Below are 16,352 nucleotides of genomic sequence, written 5' to 3'. Positions count from 1 at the left end.
AGGTTTGCCAACTCCTGACTCTAATTAGCTTTTGTTGATGTCATTGGCCTAGGGATTCACATACTTTTTTCAACCTACACTGTGAAGATTTGAAAGATGTATTCAATATGTAGAAGAACAATACGATCATTTGTGTGTTATTAGTTCAAACAGATTGTTTTTGTTCATTATTGTAACTTAGATGAAGATCAAACTAGATTTTAAGACAAATTTAAACATAAATGCAGGTCATTCACTGGAGTGGTGATGGCGTAGTGGGCTAAAGCACTGAACTGGTAAGGTTGTTGGTTCAATCCCCACAGCCACCACCATTGTGTCCTTGAGTAAGGCACTTAACTCCAGGTTGCTCCAGGGGGATTGTCCCTGTAATAAGGGCACTGTAAGTCGCTTTGGATAAAAGCATCTGCCAAATGCATAAATGTAAAATGTAAATGTCATTCCAAAGGGTTCACATACTTTTTTTTTTGCAACTGTATATTATAAGTACAGATTGAAATGTAAGTCGATTGACAAAGCAATTGCATTGGCTTTAGAAGATTTGGAATATAAAGGACTGTAAAGGTGTGCTGGGGGTCCATGGAAAAAAATTAGAGGAAAAAAGTAGTTTTTTTTAAATGTACATTGACAGCCATAGTTTTTAACCATCAGAAGTAAAAAATAATCTGCATATTATTTTAATATATTATTACAAAAATAAAAAATCTTATAAGAAATAAGCCCTGTACTTTACTATTCTCTTTTAAGCTGGTTTAAAACCATATTTGTGAAAAGTGTTATACAAATTAATTTTAATTGAATTAAATATGTCTTCTTCAGGTTTAAACATCTTACATATCCATAATAGAAAAAAGACATTGTCAAATTAATAATGATATATTTTACATATAAAATGTAACTAACTAATTTAGCTTTAGAGCAATGGCACTATAAAAGCCAGTTATTTTAATTTTGCAAACAACGTCTTTATAATATTATGTTTACTATTTTTCTCACATACGGGGTCAATCGCAAGAGGATCTTCATATTTGGGGTCCTAGTATAAAAACTGAAATATGGTGCTCTTTCTACAAAGGCTTTCTCTGTTTTTTAGTTGTATTCAGTGAACTTTAAAATAGTGCAAATATATATGCTTTATGTATTTCAGGGAATATTCTACTTTAGGTAATCATACAGATATGATGTGTGTTAAACAAAATCGATATTTCAATATCTTGGAAGCTTGTTTTTAGATGCTGAGGTCATGTTGGAAAAGGATTAGTGATTAAATCAATTTAGCAGCATTTGAGAATGTTTTTGTCCTTTATTAGCAACTCATTGGCCTGATTTTGGGCCAAAGAAATTGCACATGCATACAGTATTAAGTATAGTGCCATGTTTACAGTATATGCCTAATGAAACAAAACGTTTCGCTTACCCATGGATTTCTATGGCCACATACACACTGCAAAATTTTGTGAGAGACAAAATGCAGGAGTGAATCCCCTAAAGTTCCATGTATATACGGAATACAGGAGTCGCTCCCAAAATTTCAATGGCTCATATGCTCATAGCAACATTTGCGACTGTAAGGAAGAAACATAAATGCCAACAGTTTAACCCATGTGTACCTCATGTATAGTAATCAATCAAAATCATTTCTTTTTTATTTTTGTGGCAACTGGCACATGAACAGGATCATTTGCGACGTGTCTGTCCATTAGTTGAGACTTCTGCATCAGTTTCAGTTGTAGTAGTTCCTCTGTCAGACAGGCCTCGTGCATCAAAGACTCCATTATAATTTCTCCTTGCGACTGCAGAAAACTGCGCAGCAACTCTTCCACTTCCTAAAGGGGTCAAAGATCAGAGTGAAGTGAGGCAAAGAATTATAAAATATCACGGTTAACTCTTTAAAGGAATGCCCCAGGTTCAATACAATTAAGCTCAGTCGACAGCACTTGTAGGATAATGTTAATTACCACAGAAAAAAAATTATTTATAAAAAGCAAAAATTGCTGTTACAGTGAGGCAATTACAATGGAAGTCAATGGGGCCAGTCCATAAACATTAAAATACACATTGTTTCAAAAGTATAGCCACAAGACATGAACAATATACATGTTAACATGATTTTAGAATTATAAAATCACTTACAGGGTTTACTAGTGTTTCATTGTCATGGCAACAAGTTTAATATTGGACATAACTTCACACAGAAAAGGTTAGTAAGTGATTTTATCACACAAAAATCATGTTAACATGTATAATGTTTACTTCTTGTCGCTATACTTTTAAAACAATGTGTATTTTATCATTTATCGACTGGCCCCATTGACATTCCATTGTAAGAGATTTTGGCCTCTTTTTTTTTTTTTTAAATAAACAAAGGACGAGTCGAAAGTATTTGTTGTAGTACTCAACATTATGCCACAAATGCTGTCAGTTTAACTTGTATTGAACCTGGAATATTCCTTTAATTCCATCTTTGATTGTATTTACCATCCATTTCATCAGGCAATAAAAAATAAATAAAAAACATAATGCAACATTTGTAATAATTAGTTAGAATAAAACTCATTTGTATGCTGAAGGTCATCCATCTGCTGTCAAATTTGTTGACAAATATTCACATATTTGTTTATTATTATTATTATTATTCAATACAAATGAAAACAAATAGTCATAAAAACAATAACTAATAAATATATAAATAAAGAGAACTTCACTCAGGATATCTTTTATTTTTTTTATTTATTTATTTTTATTTTTTTATTATTATTATTTTCTCCCCCTTTCTCCCCAATTTGGAATGCCCAATTCCTAATGCGCTCTAAGTCCTCATGGTGGCGTAGTGACTCGCCTCAATCTCAGTTGCCTCCGCGTCTGAGACCGTCAATCCGCGCATCTTATCACGTGGCTTGTTGAGCGTGTTACCGAGGAGACGTAGCGCTTGGTGGCTTCACGCTATTCTCCGCAGCATCCACGCACAACTCACCACGCGCCCCACCGAGAGCGAGAACCACATTATAGTGACCATGAGGAGGTTACCCCATGTGACTCTACCCTCCGGGCCAATTTGGTTGCTTAGGAGACCTGGCTGGAGTCACTCAGCACGCCCTGGTAGTCAGCGTCAGTACTCGCTGAGCTACCCAGGCCCCCTAGGATAACTTTTTAATCATTTTTAACCTTCCCCCTGTATTGACATATTAAATCATTCATTTGTAAGTTAGATGTAGTTTTATATGAAATACGCATCTTCTTTTAAATCAGTACATTTTTAAGGTCAAAGAGAAATAGTCTTCTGTATGTTATAATATGATTTTTAAACAATTCCCATCTATGTTTACATTCTAAACTTAAATTTCTAATCTTATGTTACTTTCTCCATTTGGTATATTTCCAAGATTGATTAGCTTTTGTGTGGTTTTACCTTGTAAAGAGATTTTATGTACAGAAGCACACAGGCTAGTATCTTTTAGTTTTTGTTTTGTTTTTTAGTTTTTTCAAATTCTAGATTGAAATCAAAGTTTTTAATGTTGTGATTCATCTCAGAGCTGGTTGGTTTGGTTCACTGCTTACAACTCTATTTAAGGTTTAATTCCTATAGAGAAAATGAATGGTGAAAAGTCATCCTGAACAAAGACCACTGAAAAAGTGGGCGGTCAATGTTGTTCCCTAAAGGGTTAAATAACAGGGCTGTGTGTTCCTTTAATCAGTCTTATCTGGTAAATGCTGACATAATGCAGCTCCTTAAGATATTAACGAAGAAGTGGTGTAGCATTCTGCAAACCATCTTTAATATAAGAGTGAGAGAATAAGCAGCAGAAATACAGCCAACTTTATTTATTCAATACGATTTATTAAATCTCTAATGACCTTATACATTTTTTTTTGTGGCAGCCCTACAGTTCTGCATCTGAGCAGCCAGCCATTGTCTTGAGGATCTGATTTGCTGGATTATGAAACCTAATTGTGTGCGACTCTAACCAGTCCTGTTTGACCCGCTCCAAGCAGGATTCGAATCGGCGTCTCCGGTATGGGATGCAGGCGTGCTAACGAGGAGGCTAAAGGCTACAGCCTCTAGTGTCAGTCGCTAGTGCACCTCTTGAGGACAGGGGAGTGAGGTTTACACATACTGCACAGCACATACCAGTTAGCTCCCGTTACACAACTACGGTATAAGGCAGCTTAATCCCAATTATTGCCGCCTTGAGTAAGATACTAAACCTAAAACCCCAGAGGCACTGTGTCAGATATTTGTTTACTAAATGTTTTTTCCTTTTAATAAACATGAATAAAATGTGTTGATAAAATGCGACAGCCAACTGATGGGTTTGTTTACTGACCCCTCTCTCTGTGTATATTCTAGGAGCTACAATTTAAGTGACAAACTGGTGCATGCCGACACCTCCCTCTCCTCCTCTATAACCCTCACCAATGCCCAGGGAAACTTTCCATGCAACAGCTGCAGTTCCTGTTCTCGTTACGTTAAATGTAAAGTCTTTACACATCCAGGTACATCAAAAACGTATAAAATCAGACAACTGATCACCTGCAAAACTACACAATGTATATACAATAATCTGTCCTTGTTGGCAAAACAAAACATGCATTACACACTAGAATTATTGAACACATGAGTGCCATCAGGAGGCAAGATAATACATCTCCTATTTTTCATCATTTTGAATCTGCTAATCATTCTCCTTGCGATTTGAAGTTCCTGGGCATTGAGACAGTCCTTCCTTGTAGGAGAGGGGAGATCGAGGCAAGAAATTATTACAGAGAGAGGCCTTCTGGATTTTTGAGTTGAACTCTCTATCTCCCAATGGCATGAATGAGGAGATGGACCTTGTTTGTTCTCTCTAATGAAATTTCTTATGTTTGTTCTGTTTCTTTTTCTGTACTTATTTTGTTGAAACTCTGAAGTCTCTGTAATTTAGTGTTGCTACCTTAAGATAGTTTCCTCATCAAGCTCAGCTGGTCTCAATCTCTAATCATGTGTCTACAAAACGGAAGAGCTGTTGTTTATATGGTTAGCACTGAAGAAAGCTATGGGCTGAAACGTTTGTTCGCTGGTCTGTTTTACCCAACTTACACACTGCACTTTTTCACTATGCAAGTCTAAAAAAAAAAAAAAATTTTTTTTTTAAATTATTTATAGACCCTTTCTAGTCTGTTGGTCATTCAGTGTGCGGACATCTTCTCTTGTGGTTTTTTTGGCTACCGACTGCAATTTTTCACACTCAATTATTCATAAATAATATTGTATATGTTTACAATCTTATGATGAATAGAATAAAAAAAAAAAAAACCTTTTTTTTTGTTCTAAATTTGCAAGCATTTAGTTCTGGTTCTGTTCACTCTATCTCCCTCCAAACAGTCTTATTTTATTCCACTAGATGGCAGCAAGTACTAGAACTATTTCTTTCTATCACATACCATCACAATACACAGAGCTGAAATGTAGGTGGCGCTCTAACGTATTTAAGCCCTCACAGATGTGCTCCTACATACTGCAGACATTCAGTATAATTTTAGTTCTATTGTTTCATTGAATATCTCGGCCTCTGAGTGGACTATAAGCTCAATCTAGGTGTCATTAGAAAGCTGAGATTCCTGCGATGACATATATTTAGCATTAATAGTCGATAACCTGTATTTCCGATGATTTGTTTAGCATGCTTTTCCTGCTGGACATCTAATATATAACATTGGATTATTTACAAAAGCAAGCTCACAGACAAGTAAAACATTTCTAATTTTGTAGAACACCACCTAAGGTAAAAGCAGATATAAAGTTTGTAGCTATTTGAGGCTTACAGCAGCAGTTAATGGTGCATAAAAGAGACGTTTGCATTTGATGTCTGACAGATATCATATTTCACTTTGTGATTCTTTTGGAAATCTTTCAAACTGTAGTTTTAGGGCAACATTTTCATTTGATATATGATTTGTCTATTTAAGTGCTATTTGAAAGACTTTTATAGTCATATTAACATTTCTACCACATGATCTCTTGGTGGCACTTATTTGCGACGCGGATGTTTTCATTCCTTATTTTGTTATTTTATGTTACACAAATGCAAAAGTGATGGTTATCTATGAAAAGTACAGATTCTAAGCTTTCAAATGATACCTCATATGCCTGATTTATATATTCTGAGACTTTTTTCGCGATATAGTCATTTGGACCCGCCGTGTCTGTGGTGCATAATTACTTATCAAAGGGTGTTACAAACATAATTGCTGTGCCGTTAATTTTCTTAGTGATCAGACTTAAAGTTTTCCCTGGGAGATGATAAAGCAGGAAAAAAAAAATCACATTGATTATATTGAAGGAGGGAACAAGCCAGATCAGAATATCATCTCTTTTGATTTTGGCCTGAAAGCACCCACCCAGAACACACTAGCAACTGCATAGCAATGTGCAAAAAAGCACTTAGAAGACATGGAAACCTGGAAAATTTGAGTCTTCATACTGTATAACGCTGAGATATTATACCTGTTTGCTCATCGTGCCTTTGACGGGAAGATTGTGTAATCTGGCCTGCAACTTCTCCATCATCTGAGCTTCAGTCTTCTTTTTGAGTTCTGTGATTTCTGCTTCTTTCTTGGACTGAGCCAAAAGCAGCCCTTTCTGTGCCTGATGCTGTTGCCACTCCACAGTATCTATGCCCTCACATAGCGGCTGTGGAGGAGGTGGGGTTTCAATTACAAGCTCAGATCTCACGTGTTTAAGCCCCGTTTTGCCACTTAAAACTGCCTGATAAAGGCGTTGATGAGGAACGTATGTTTTCACAATGAATTCTAGAAGAAGAGCATGTTGGGCAGTGGAGAGACGAGGCTGTATCTGTGATAACTGATCCTTGACAAGGCGAATGACTTCTGATGTCTTCAAGCCTAATTTGATATATTTAAAAAAATCTATAAATTATAAACAGTATATGTATACAGGTGCATCTCAATAAATTAGAATGTCGTGGAAAAGTTCATTTATTTCAGTAATTCAACTCAAATTGTGAAACTCGTGTATTAAATAAATTCAATGCACACAGACTGAAGTAGTTTAAGTCTTTGGTTCTTTTAATTGTGATGATTTTGGCTCACATTTAACAAAAACCCACCAATTCACTATCTCAAAAAATTAGAATATTTTGACATGCCAATCAGCTAATCAACTCAAAACACCTGCAAAGGTTTCCTGAGCCTTCAAAATGGTCTCTCAGTTTGGTTCACTAGGCTACACAATCATGGGGAAGACTGCTGATCTGACAGTTGTCCAGAGAACAATCATTGACACCCTTCACAAGGAGGGTAAGCCACAAACATTCATTGCCAAAGAAGCTGGCTGTTCACAGAGTGCTGTATCCAAGCATGTTAACAGAAAGTTGAGTGGAAGGAAAAAGTGTGGAAGAAAAAGATGCACAACCAACCGAGAGAACCGCAGCCTTATGATTGTCAAGCAAAATCGATTCAAGAATTTGGGTAAACTTCACAAGGAATGGACTGAGGCTGGGGTCAAGGCATCAAGAGCCACCACACACAGACATGTCAAGGAATTTGGCTACAGTTGTCGTATTCCTCTTGTTAAGCCACTCCTGAACCACAGACAACGTCAGAGGCGTCTTACCTGGGCTAAGGAGAAGAAGAACTGGACTGTTGCCCAGTGTTCCAAAGTCCTCTTTTCAGATGAGAGCAGGTTTTGTATTTCTTTTGGAAACCAAGGTCCTAGAGTCTGGAGGAAGGGTGGAGAAGCTCATAGCCCAAGTTGCTTGAAGTCCAGTGTTAAGTTTCCACAGTCTGTGATGATTTGGGGTGCAATGTCATCTGCTGGTGTTGGTCCATTGTGTTTTTTGAAAACCAAAGTCACTGCACCCGTTTACCAAGAAATTTTGGAGCACTTCATGCTTCCTTCTGCTGACCAGCTTTTTAAAGATGCTGATTTCATTTTCCAGCAGGATTTGGCACCTGCCCACACTGCCAAAAGCACCAAAAGTTGGTTAAATGACCATGGTGTTGGTGTGCTTGACTGGCCAGCAAACTCACCAGACCTGAACCCCATAGAGAATCTATGGGGTATTGTCAAGAGGAAAATGAGAAACAAGAGACCAAAAAATGCAGATGAGCTGAAGGCCACTGTCAAAGAAACCTGGGCTTCCATACCACCTCAGCAGTGCCACAAACTGATCACCTCCATGCCACGCCGAATTGAGGCAGTAATTAAAGCAAAAGGAGCCCCTACCAAGTATTGAGTACATATACAGTAAATGAACATACTTTCCAGAAGGCCAACAATTCACTAAAAATGTTTTTTTTTTATTGGTCTTATGATGTATTCTAATTTTTTGAGATAGTGAATTGGTGGGTTTTTGTTAAATGTGAGCCAAAATCGTCACAATTAAAAGAACCAAAGACTTAAACTACTTCAGTCTGTGTGCATTGAATTTATTTAATACACGAGTTTCACAATTTGAGTTGAATTACTGAAATAAATGAACTTTTCCACGACATTCTAATTTATTGAGATGCACCTGTATATACATATATATATATACACACTGTATATACAGCTCTGGAAAAAATTAAGAGACCACTGCAAAATTATCAGTTTCTCTGGATTTACTGTTTATGGGTATGTGTTTTAGTTTTATTCTATAAAGTACTGACAACATTTATCCCAAATTCCAAATAAAAATATTGTCATTAAGAGCATTTATTTGCAGAAAATGACAACTGGTCAAAATAACAAAAAAGATGCCGTGTTTTCAGACCTCAAATAATGCAAAGAAAACAAGTTCATATTTATTATTAAACAACACAATTCTAATGTTTTAACTTAGGAAGGGTTCAGAAATCAATATTTGGTGGAATAACACTGATTTTCAATCACAGCTTTCATGCATCTTGGCATGCTCTCTGCCAGTCTTTCACATTGCTGTTGGGTGACTTTATGCCACTCCTGGCGCAAAAATTCAAGCAGCTCTTCTTTGTTTGATGGCTTGTGGCCATCCATCTTCCACTTGATCACATTCCAGAGGTTGTCAATGGGGTTCAGGTCTGGAGATTGGGCTGGCCATGACACGGTCTTGATCCGGTGCTCCTCCATCCACACCTTGATTGACCCGGCTGTGTGGCATGGAGCATTGACCTGCTGGAAAAACCAATCCTCAGAGTTGGGGAACATTGTCAGAGCAAAAGGAAGCAAGTTTTCTTCCAGGATAACCTTGTACATGGCTTGATTCATGCGTCCTTCACAAAGATGAATCTGCCTGATTTGAGCCTTGCTGAAGCATCCCCAGATCATCACCGACCCTCCACCTGGTCGTCTAATGGTTAGACGGAGGCTTTCAAGCCACAGTGTCTCGCACCCACTGTGAAATTTGGTGGAGGATCGGTGATTGTTTTTTTCCAGCAGGTCAATCAAGGTGTGGATGGAGGAGCGCCGGATCAAGACCCTGTCATGGCCAGCCCAATCTCCAGACCTGAACCCCATTGAAAACCTCTGGAATGTGATCAAGAGGAAGATGGATGGCCACAAGCCATCAAACAAAGAAGAGCTGCTTGAATTTTTGTGCCAGGAGTGGCATAAAGTCACCCAACAGCAATGAAAAAAAAAAATGCCAAGATGCATGAAAGCTGTGATTGAAAATCAGGGTTATTCCACCAAATATTGATTATGAACTTGTTTTCTTTGCATTATTCGAGGTCTGAAAACACTGCATCTTTTTTGTTATTTTGACCAGTTGTCATTTTCTGCAAATAAATGCTCTAAATGACAATATTTTTATTTGGAATTTGGGAGAAATGTTGTCATTAGTTTATAGAATAAAACTAAAATGTTAATTTTACTCAAACACATACCCATAAACAGTCTCTTAATTTTTTCCAGAGCTGTATATATATATATATATATATATATATATATAAATTCTGTCTATCAAGGAAAAATAAGGTACAACTTTAAAATAAGGTTATGAATGTTAACATTAGTTGCATAAGTTTTCATGAAATAAGCATGATTTTTAACAGCATTTATTCATCTCAATGTTAATTTATAAATAGTTAATAGTTTATAATGCATTAACTAATGTTAAAGTTTACAACTTTTAATTTTAAAAATGTATTAGTAAATGTTGAAATTAACATTTACACAGAGTGATACAATGCTGTTAAAGTATTAATAACTTATGACTCATGAACTACGGATAAGGTTGTCTGTGGTGATAAAAATAAGAAATCTTTTTAAAATCTAGTTTAAAACACACGACAGGTTAATAGAAAATGTAATCTTTGTGTCTATGTTGGTTTTATACATTTCTGAAAAACATTTATAACATTTGTAAACAAAAAATCGATTTGACTTATATAATACTATATAATTAAAAAGTCAAGTGGTGTAACCATCAAGTAAAAGGCATTAAAATACTTTCCTTGCTCCTTGAATACAGTATACACAACTTAATCATTAATTTGATGAAATCATATGAATTTAATGAATTTCTGAGTCTAATATTAATAATATTTTTTTAAATGTTTTACCGCTTATTTTTTAATAAATTAAATAAAAAATTAATATTATAATATTTTTTCAATAATTTCAGCTTTTAAAGAAACTTTTATTTTGTTTTCTTTCAGAAATTGAAAACATATTCATCATAGCTGACTGGTATTCAAGTAATATTCTTGTGTGAACTGCATTTGTAATGTATTTATTATGGAAGCCTGCAGAATTTTTTTTACTTTGGTAAGTAAAAATTATGATACAGAGTCATAATTTTGAGATAAACAAACGTAATAATTATGAGATAAAAAGTCATAATTATGAGATACTAAATCATAATAATGAGATGCTTAGAAATAATTATGAGATACTAAATCATAATAATGAGATTCTTTGTCATAATAATGAGATACTAAATCATAATAATGAGATTCTTTGTCATAATAATGAGATAATAAATAATAAATATGAAATACTAAATCATAATAATGAGATACTAAATCATAATAATGAGATTCTTTGTCATAATAATGAGATACTAAATCATAATAATGAGATTCTTTGTCATAATAATGAGATAATAAATAATAAATATGAAATACTAAATCATAATAATGAGATACTAAATCATAATAATGAGATTCTTTGTCATAATTATGAGATACTAAATCATAATAATGAGATTCTTTGTCATAATAATGAGATACTAAATCATAATAATGAGATTCTTTGTCATAATAATGAGATACTAAATCATAATAATGAGATTCTTTGTCATAATAATGAGATACTAAATCATAATTATGAGATGCTTTGTCATAATTATGAGATACTAAATCATAAATATGAAATACTAAATCATAATAATGAGATAATAAATAATAAATATGAAATACTAAATCATAATAATGAGATAATTTGTCATAATTATGAGATACTAAATCATAATAATGAGATTCTTTGTCATAATAATGAGATACTAAATCATAATAATGAGATTCTTTGTCATAATAATGAGATACTAAATCATAATAATGAGATACTAAATCATAATAATGAGATAATAAATAATAAATATGAAATACTAAATCATAATAATGAGATTCTTTGTCATAATAATGAGATACTAAATCATAATAATGAGATTCTTTGTCATAATTATGAGATACTAAATCATAATAATGAGATTCTTTGTCATCATAATGAGATACTAAACCATAAATATGAAATACTAAATCATAATAATGAGATAAATAATAAATATGAAATACTAAATCATAATAATGAGATACTAAATCATAATAATGAGATTCTTTGTCATAATTATGAGATACTAAATCATAATAATGAGATTCTTTGTCATAATAATGAGATACTAAATCATAATAATGAGATTCTTTGTCATAATAATGAGATACTAAATCATAATAATGAGATTCTTTGTCATAATAATGAGATACTAAATCATAATTATGAGATGCTTTGTCATAATTATGAGATACTAAATCATAAATATGAAATACTAAATAATAAATATGAAATACTAAATCATAATAATGAGATACTTTGTCATAATTATGAGATACTAAATCATAATAATGAGATTCTTTGTCATAATAATGAGATACTAAATCATAATTATGAGATGCTTTGTCATAATTATGAGATACTAAATCATAAATATGAAATACTAAATCATAATAATGAGATAATAAATAATAAATATGAAATACTAAATCATAATAATGAGATTCTTTGTCATAATAATGAGATACTAAATCATAAATATGAAATACTAAATCATAATAATGAGATACTAAATCATAATTATGAGATGCTAAATCATAAATATGAAATACTAAATCATAATAATGAGATAATAAATAATAAATATGAAATACTAAATCATAATAATGAGATTCTTTGTCATAATTATGAGATACTAAATCATAATAATGAGATTCTTTGTCATAATAATGAGATACTAAATCATAATAATGAGATTCTTTGTCATAATAATGAGATACTAAATCATAATAATGAGATTCTTTGTCATAATAATGAGATACTAAATCATAATAATGAGATTCTTTGTCATAATAATGAGATACTAAATCATAATTATGAGATGCTTTGTCATAATTATGAGATACTAAATCATAAATATGAAATACTAAATCATAATAATGAGATAATAAATAATAAATATGAAATACTAAATCATAATAATGAGATTCTTTGTCATAATAATGAGATACTAAATCATAAATATGAAATACTAAATCATAATTATGAGATACTAAATCATAATAATGAGATCCTAAATCATAATAATGAGATTCTTTGTCATAATTATGAGATACTAAATCATAATAATGAGATCCTGAATCATAATTATGAGATACTAAATCATAATAATGAGATCCTGAATCATAATTATGAGATACTAAATCATAAATATGAAATACTAAATCATAATTATGAGATACTAAATCATAATAATGAGATCCTAAATCATAATAATGAGATTCTTTGTCATAATTATGAGATACTAAATCATAATAATGAGATCCTGAATCATAATAATGAGATCCTGAATCATAATTATGAGATACTAAATCATAAATATGAAATACTAAATCATAATTATGAGATACTAAATCATAATAATGAGATCCTGAATCATAATAATGAGATCCTGAATCATAATTATGAGATACTAAATCATAATAATGAGATCCTGAATCATAATTATGAGATACTAAATCATAAATATGAAATACTAAATCATAATTATGAGATACTAAATCATAATAATGAGATCCTAAATCATAATAATGAGATTCTTTGTCATAATTATGAGATACTAAATCATAATAATGAGATACTAAATCATAATAATGAGATCCTAAATCATAATAATGAGATTCTTTGTCATAATAATGAGATACTAAATCATAATAATGAGATACTAAATCATAATAATGAGATTCTTTGTCATAATAATGAGATACTAAATCATAATAATGAGATACTAAATCATAAATATGAAATACTAAATCATAATTATGAGATACTAAATCATAATAATGAGATACTAAATCATAATAATGAGATCCTTAGTCATAATTATGAGATACTAAATCATAATAATGAGATTCTTTGTCATAATAATGAGATACTAAATCATAATAATGAGATCCTTAGTCATAATTATGAGATACTAAATCATAATAATGAGATCCTGAATCATAATTATGAGATACTAAATCATAATAATGAGATACTAAATCATAATAATGAGATAATATATCATAATAATGAGATCCTAAATTATAATAATGAGATGCTTAGTCATAATTATGAGATACTAAATCATAATAATGAGATGCTTAGTTATGATTATGAGATTACTTTTTATCTTAATATTTTATCTTTGTCTTTTATATTAATGACTTTTAATTTCATAATTACGACTTTGTATCTCATATGTTTGACCTTTTATCTCAAAATTTGGACTTTTTAATCACATTATTATTACTTTTGATCATAAACCACACCTTTTTAATTTACCAAAGCATTATTTTTAATTATTATTATTTTGAATGTGGTGAAAATGGGCTTCCATAGTTTTGAAGAACTAACAGACAAAACAAAAAGAGCATCACGTCACTGAACCATTCAACCTTATTGTAAAGTGTTACCCAGAATGAACATGATGATATTTGGCAGTATTGACCCACCATTAAATTTAGGCAGCAGGTGTTTGGTCATGTGTGCCACTTGTGCCACTGTTGACCAGGGCAGTGCTCGTTTCACTGCATACATCACATTCTCATACACAAACTCCTGATGCAAGAACTGTCGTTTATCATCACCGTCAAACTCCGTCCAATGAAAACAGCGGCTCATGAGCTCAATACCATCATCTCTCTGAAACAGCACAAATAATATCTATCTGCTTCATCATCCTCGTCTTTATCAACACGTGTGCGCAGGTAAGACATAGAATCAGTGATTAATGCAATATATGTCTTGATTTTAAATCGTGGCTGTATGTGTGAGAATGTGTAAAAATCAAAGGTATCGAAAGCAGGTTACCTTCATCCTAAATATGTCCTGTAATGTCGTGTCTATGGAGGCCATAGTGAGACTGCTGTTGTGTTTGTTGCCATGGAAACATGAATACATGACGTTTAAACTGCATACAAAGGGGTTCTGATGTATGTTGTTTTATTTTTAATAAAATAAGACATGTGAAGCATTTTTTATTTTTTATTAATAGGCTTATAAGTATAATAATAATTGTAATAACAATCATAATAATAATGTGAATATTGTTGTTTTAATAATAATTCAGTAACATTACAAAAAATGTGTTAATATTTGTCAACACATTACTGGTTAATGTTAGTTCATATTGCATTAACTATGTAGAAATACACAACTTTTAATAATAATAATAATAATAATAATAATAATAAAATAAAATAAAATAAAATAAAATAAAATAAAATAAAATAAAATAAAATAAAATAAAATAAAATCAAATTAACCAAGATACGTGCTGTGAAAATATTTTGTATTGTTAGATCATGTTAACTAATGAAGTTAACTAATGTTAACTAATACAACCTAACTGTAAAGAGTTAACATTAATTCTATAAATATTGTAAATTCCATAATTGATGTATGTTGTTGTTTCATTTTTAATAGAACAAATGACAACCAAACTTTAGTGTTATGTGACGCCTAAGACTTAATAATAATAATAATAATAATGTTAATATTACAATATTAATATTAATTCAGTAGCACTTTACAAAAAATGTTTCTATTTGTGTGCATTAGTAAATACGTTAGGTATCATGAATTAACAATAAACAACATTTTTTGTGCATCATCATTTGTATTAATCTTGGTAAATGTTAATTTATAAAATAATTCAGTTGTTCATTGTTAGTTCATAATGCATTAACTGTGTAAATAAACACAACTTTTAATTAAAAGTGCATTAGTATATGTTAAAATGATGTCATGTGTATTTTGTTGATTCATGTCTTTTATTTTGAAATGTTTAGTTCCTGTTTCCCTTGTCATGTGATTGCTGTTTTCCCTCCATGTTCATGTGTCATGTTTTCATTGGTTTATGTTTAATTATCTTGTTATCAGTTCTGTTTGTTCATTGGTTTATGTTCCCCCATGTCCATGTATTTAAGCCTCATGTTTTCCATTGTGTAGTTGTCTAGTATTGAATGTGAAAGGGTATGAGTCTAGTCTAGTCTAGTCTAGTCTAGTCTAGTCTAGTCCATGTTTTGTTTTGTAGTTAGGGTTTTGGATTTCACGTTTATTTAATAAACTGCACTTGGGTTCTTCATCTCATCATCGTCTTCATCATTGCCAGTTCTAGCATATGTTACAAATGAACATTAACCAAGATGAAAAAGTGCTGTAAAAGTATTATTCATTGTTAGTCCATGTTAACTAATGTAGTTAGAGTACAACCTTATTGTACATTTTTACCATTAATTCTATAATATTTATATAAATCTATTTTTACATGCCGTTAGATTACTCAAGGTCAGTAATGTAATCTAAATACTTTGGATTACTTCTTCAGCACTGATAGATTTTTTCACTTGTTTTGACTATAAAAACTCTGTCAGTACAGTAAGACAAAATACACGTTAAAAATACATTCTCTGAAAAACCTAAATATCTTATGCAGTGTTGTTTCTAAAACAAGATAAATCAAATTGATCTTGTTTTAAGGATTTTTTTCCCTTTTTTTTTTTTTCCTTTTCTCTCCTTTTTCTCCCCAATTTGGAATGCCCAATTCCCAATGCGCTCTAAGTCCTCGTGGTGGTGTAGT

General features: G+C 31.8%; 1 protein-coding gene across 1 annotated transcript; it reads right to left on the bottom strand.

Annotated features, from left to right (window-relative positions):
• Positions 1 to 1,287: 1,287 nt before the first annotated feature.
• c17h8orf74 (chromosome 17 C8orf74 homolog) lies at positions 1,288 to 14,626 on the bottom strand. The gene is made up of 4 exons (XM_051723128.1): positions 14,582 to 14,626; positions 14,224 to 14,413; positions 6,482 to 6,879; positions 1,288 to 1,823 (listed from the first exon to the last, which is right to left on the bottom strand). The coding sequence occupies exons 1-4, from the start codon at positions 14,624 to 14,626 to the stop codon at positions 1,632 to 1,634; spliced, it is 825 nt and encodes a 274-aa protein (XP_051579088.1). The 3' UTR covers positions 1,288 to 1,631.
• Positions 14,627 to 16,352: the final 1,726 nt, after the last annotated feature.

The sequence above is a fragment of the Myxocyprinus asiaticus genome, chromosome 17, assembly GCF_019703515.2.
Source record: "Myxocyprinus asiaticus isolate MX2 ecotype Aquarium Trade chromosome 17, UBuf_Myxa_2, whole genome shotgun sequence".
NCBI lineage: Eukaryota > Metazoa > Chordata > Actinopteri > Cypriniformes > Catostomidae > Myxocyprinus > Myxocyprinus asiaticus.
This window is presented reverse-complemented; position numbering and strand designations above follow the sequence as displayed.

Coding starts and splice junctions, on each gene's coding strand:
- c17h8orf74 (XM_051723128.1), bottom strand. CDS start 14,626: ATGGCCTCCATAGACACGACATTACAGGACATATTTAGGATGAAG. Junction 6,880..14,223: donor CCTGCTGCCTAAATTTAATG/GTGGGTCAATAC, acceptor ATATCAAATTAG/GCTTGAAGACATCAGAAGTC. Junction 1,824..6,481: donor AAGGCACGATGAGCAAACAG/GTATAATATCTC, acceptor TGACCCCTTTAG/GAAGTGGAAGAGTTGCTGCG.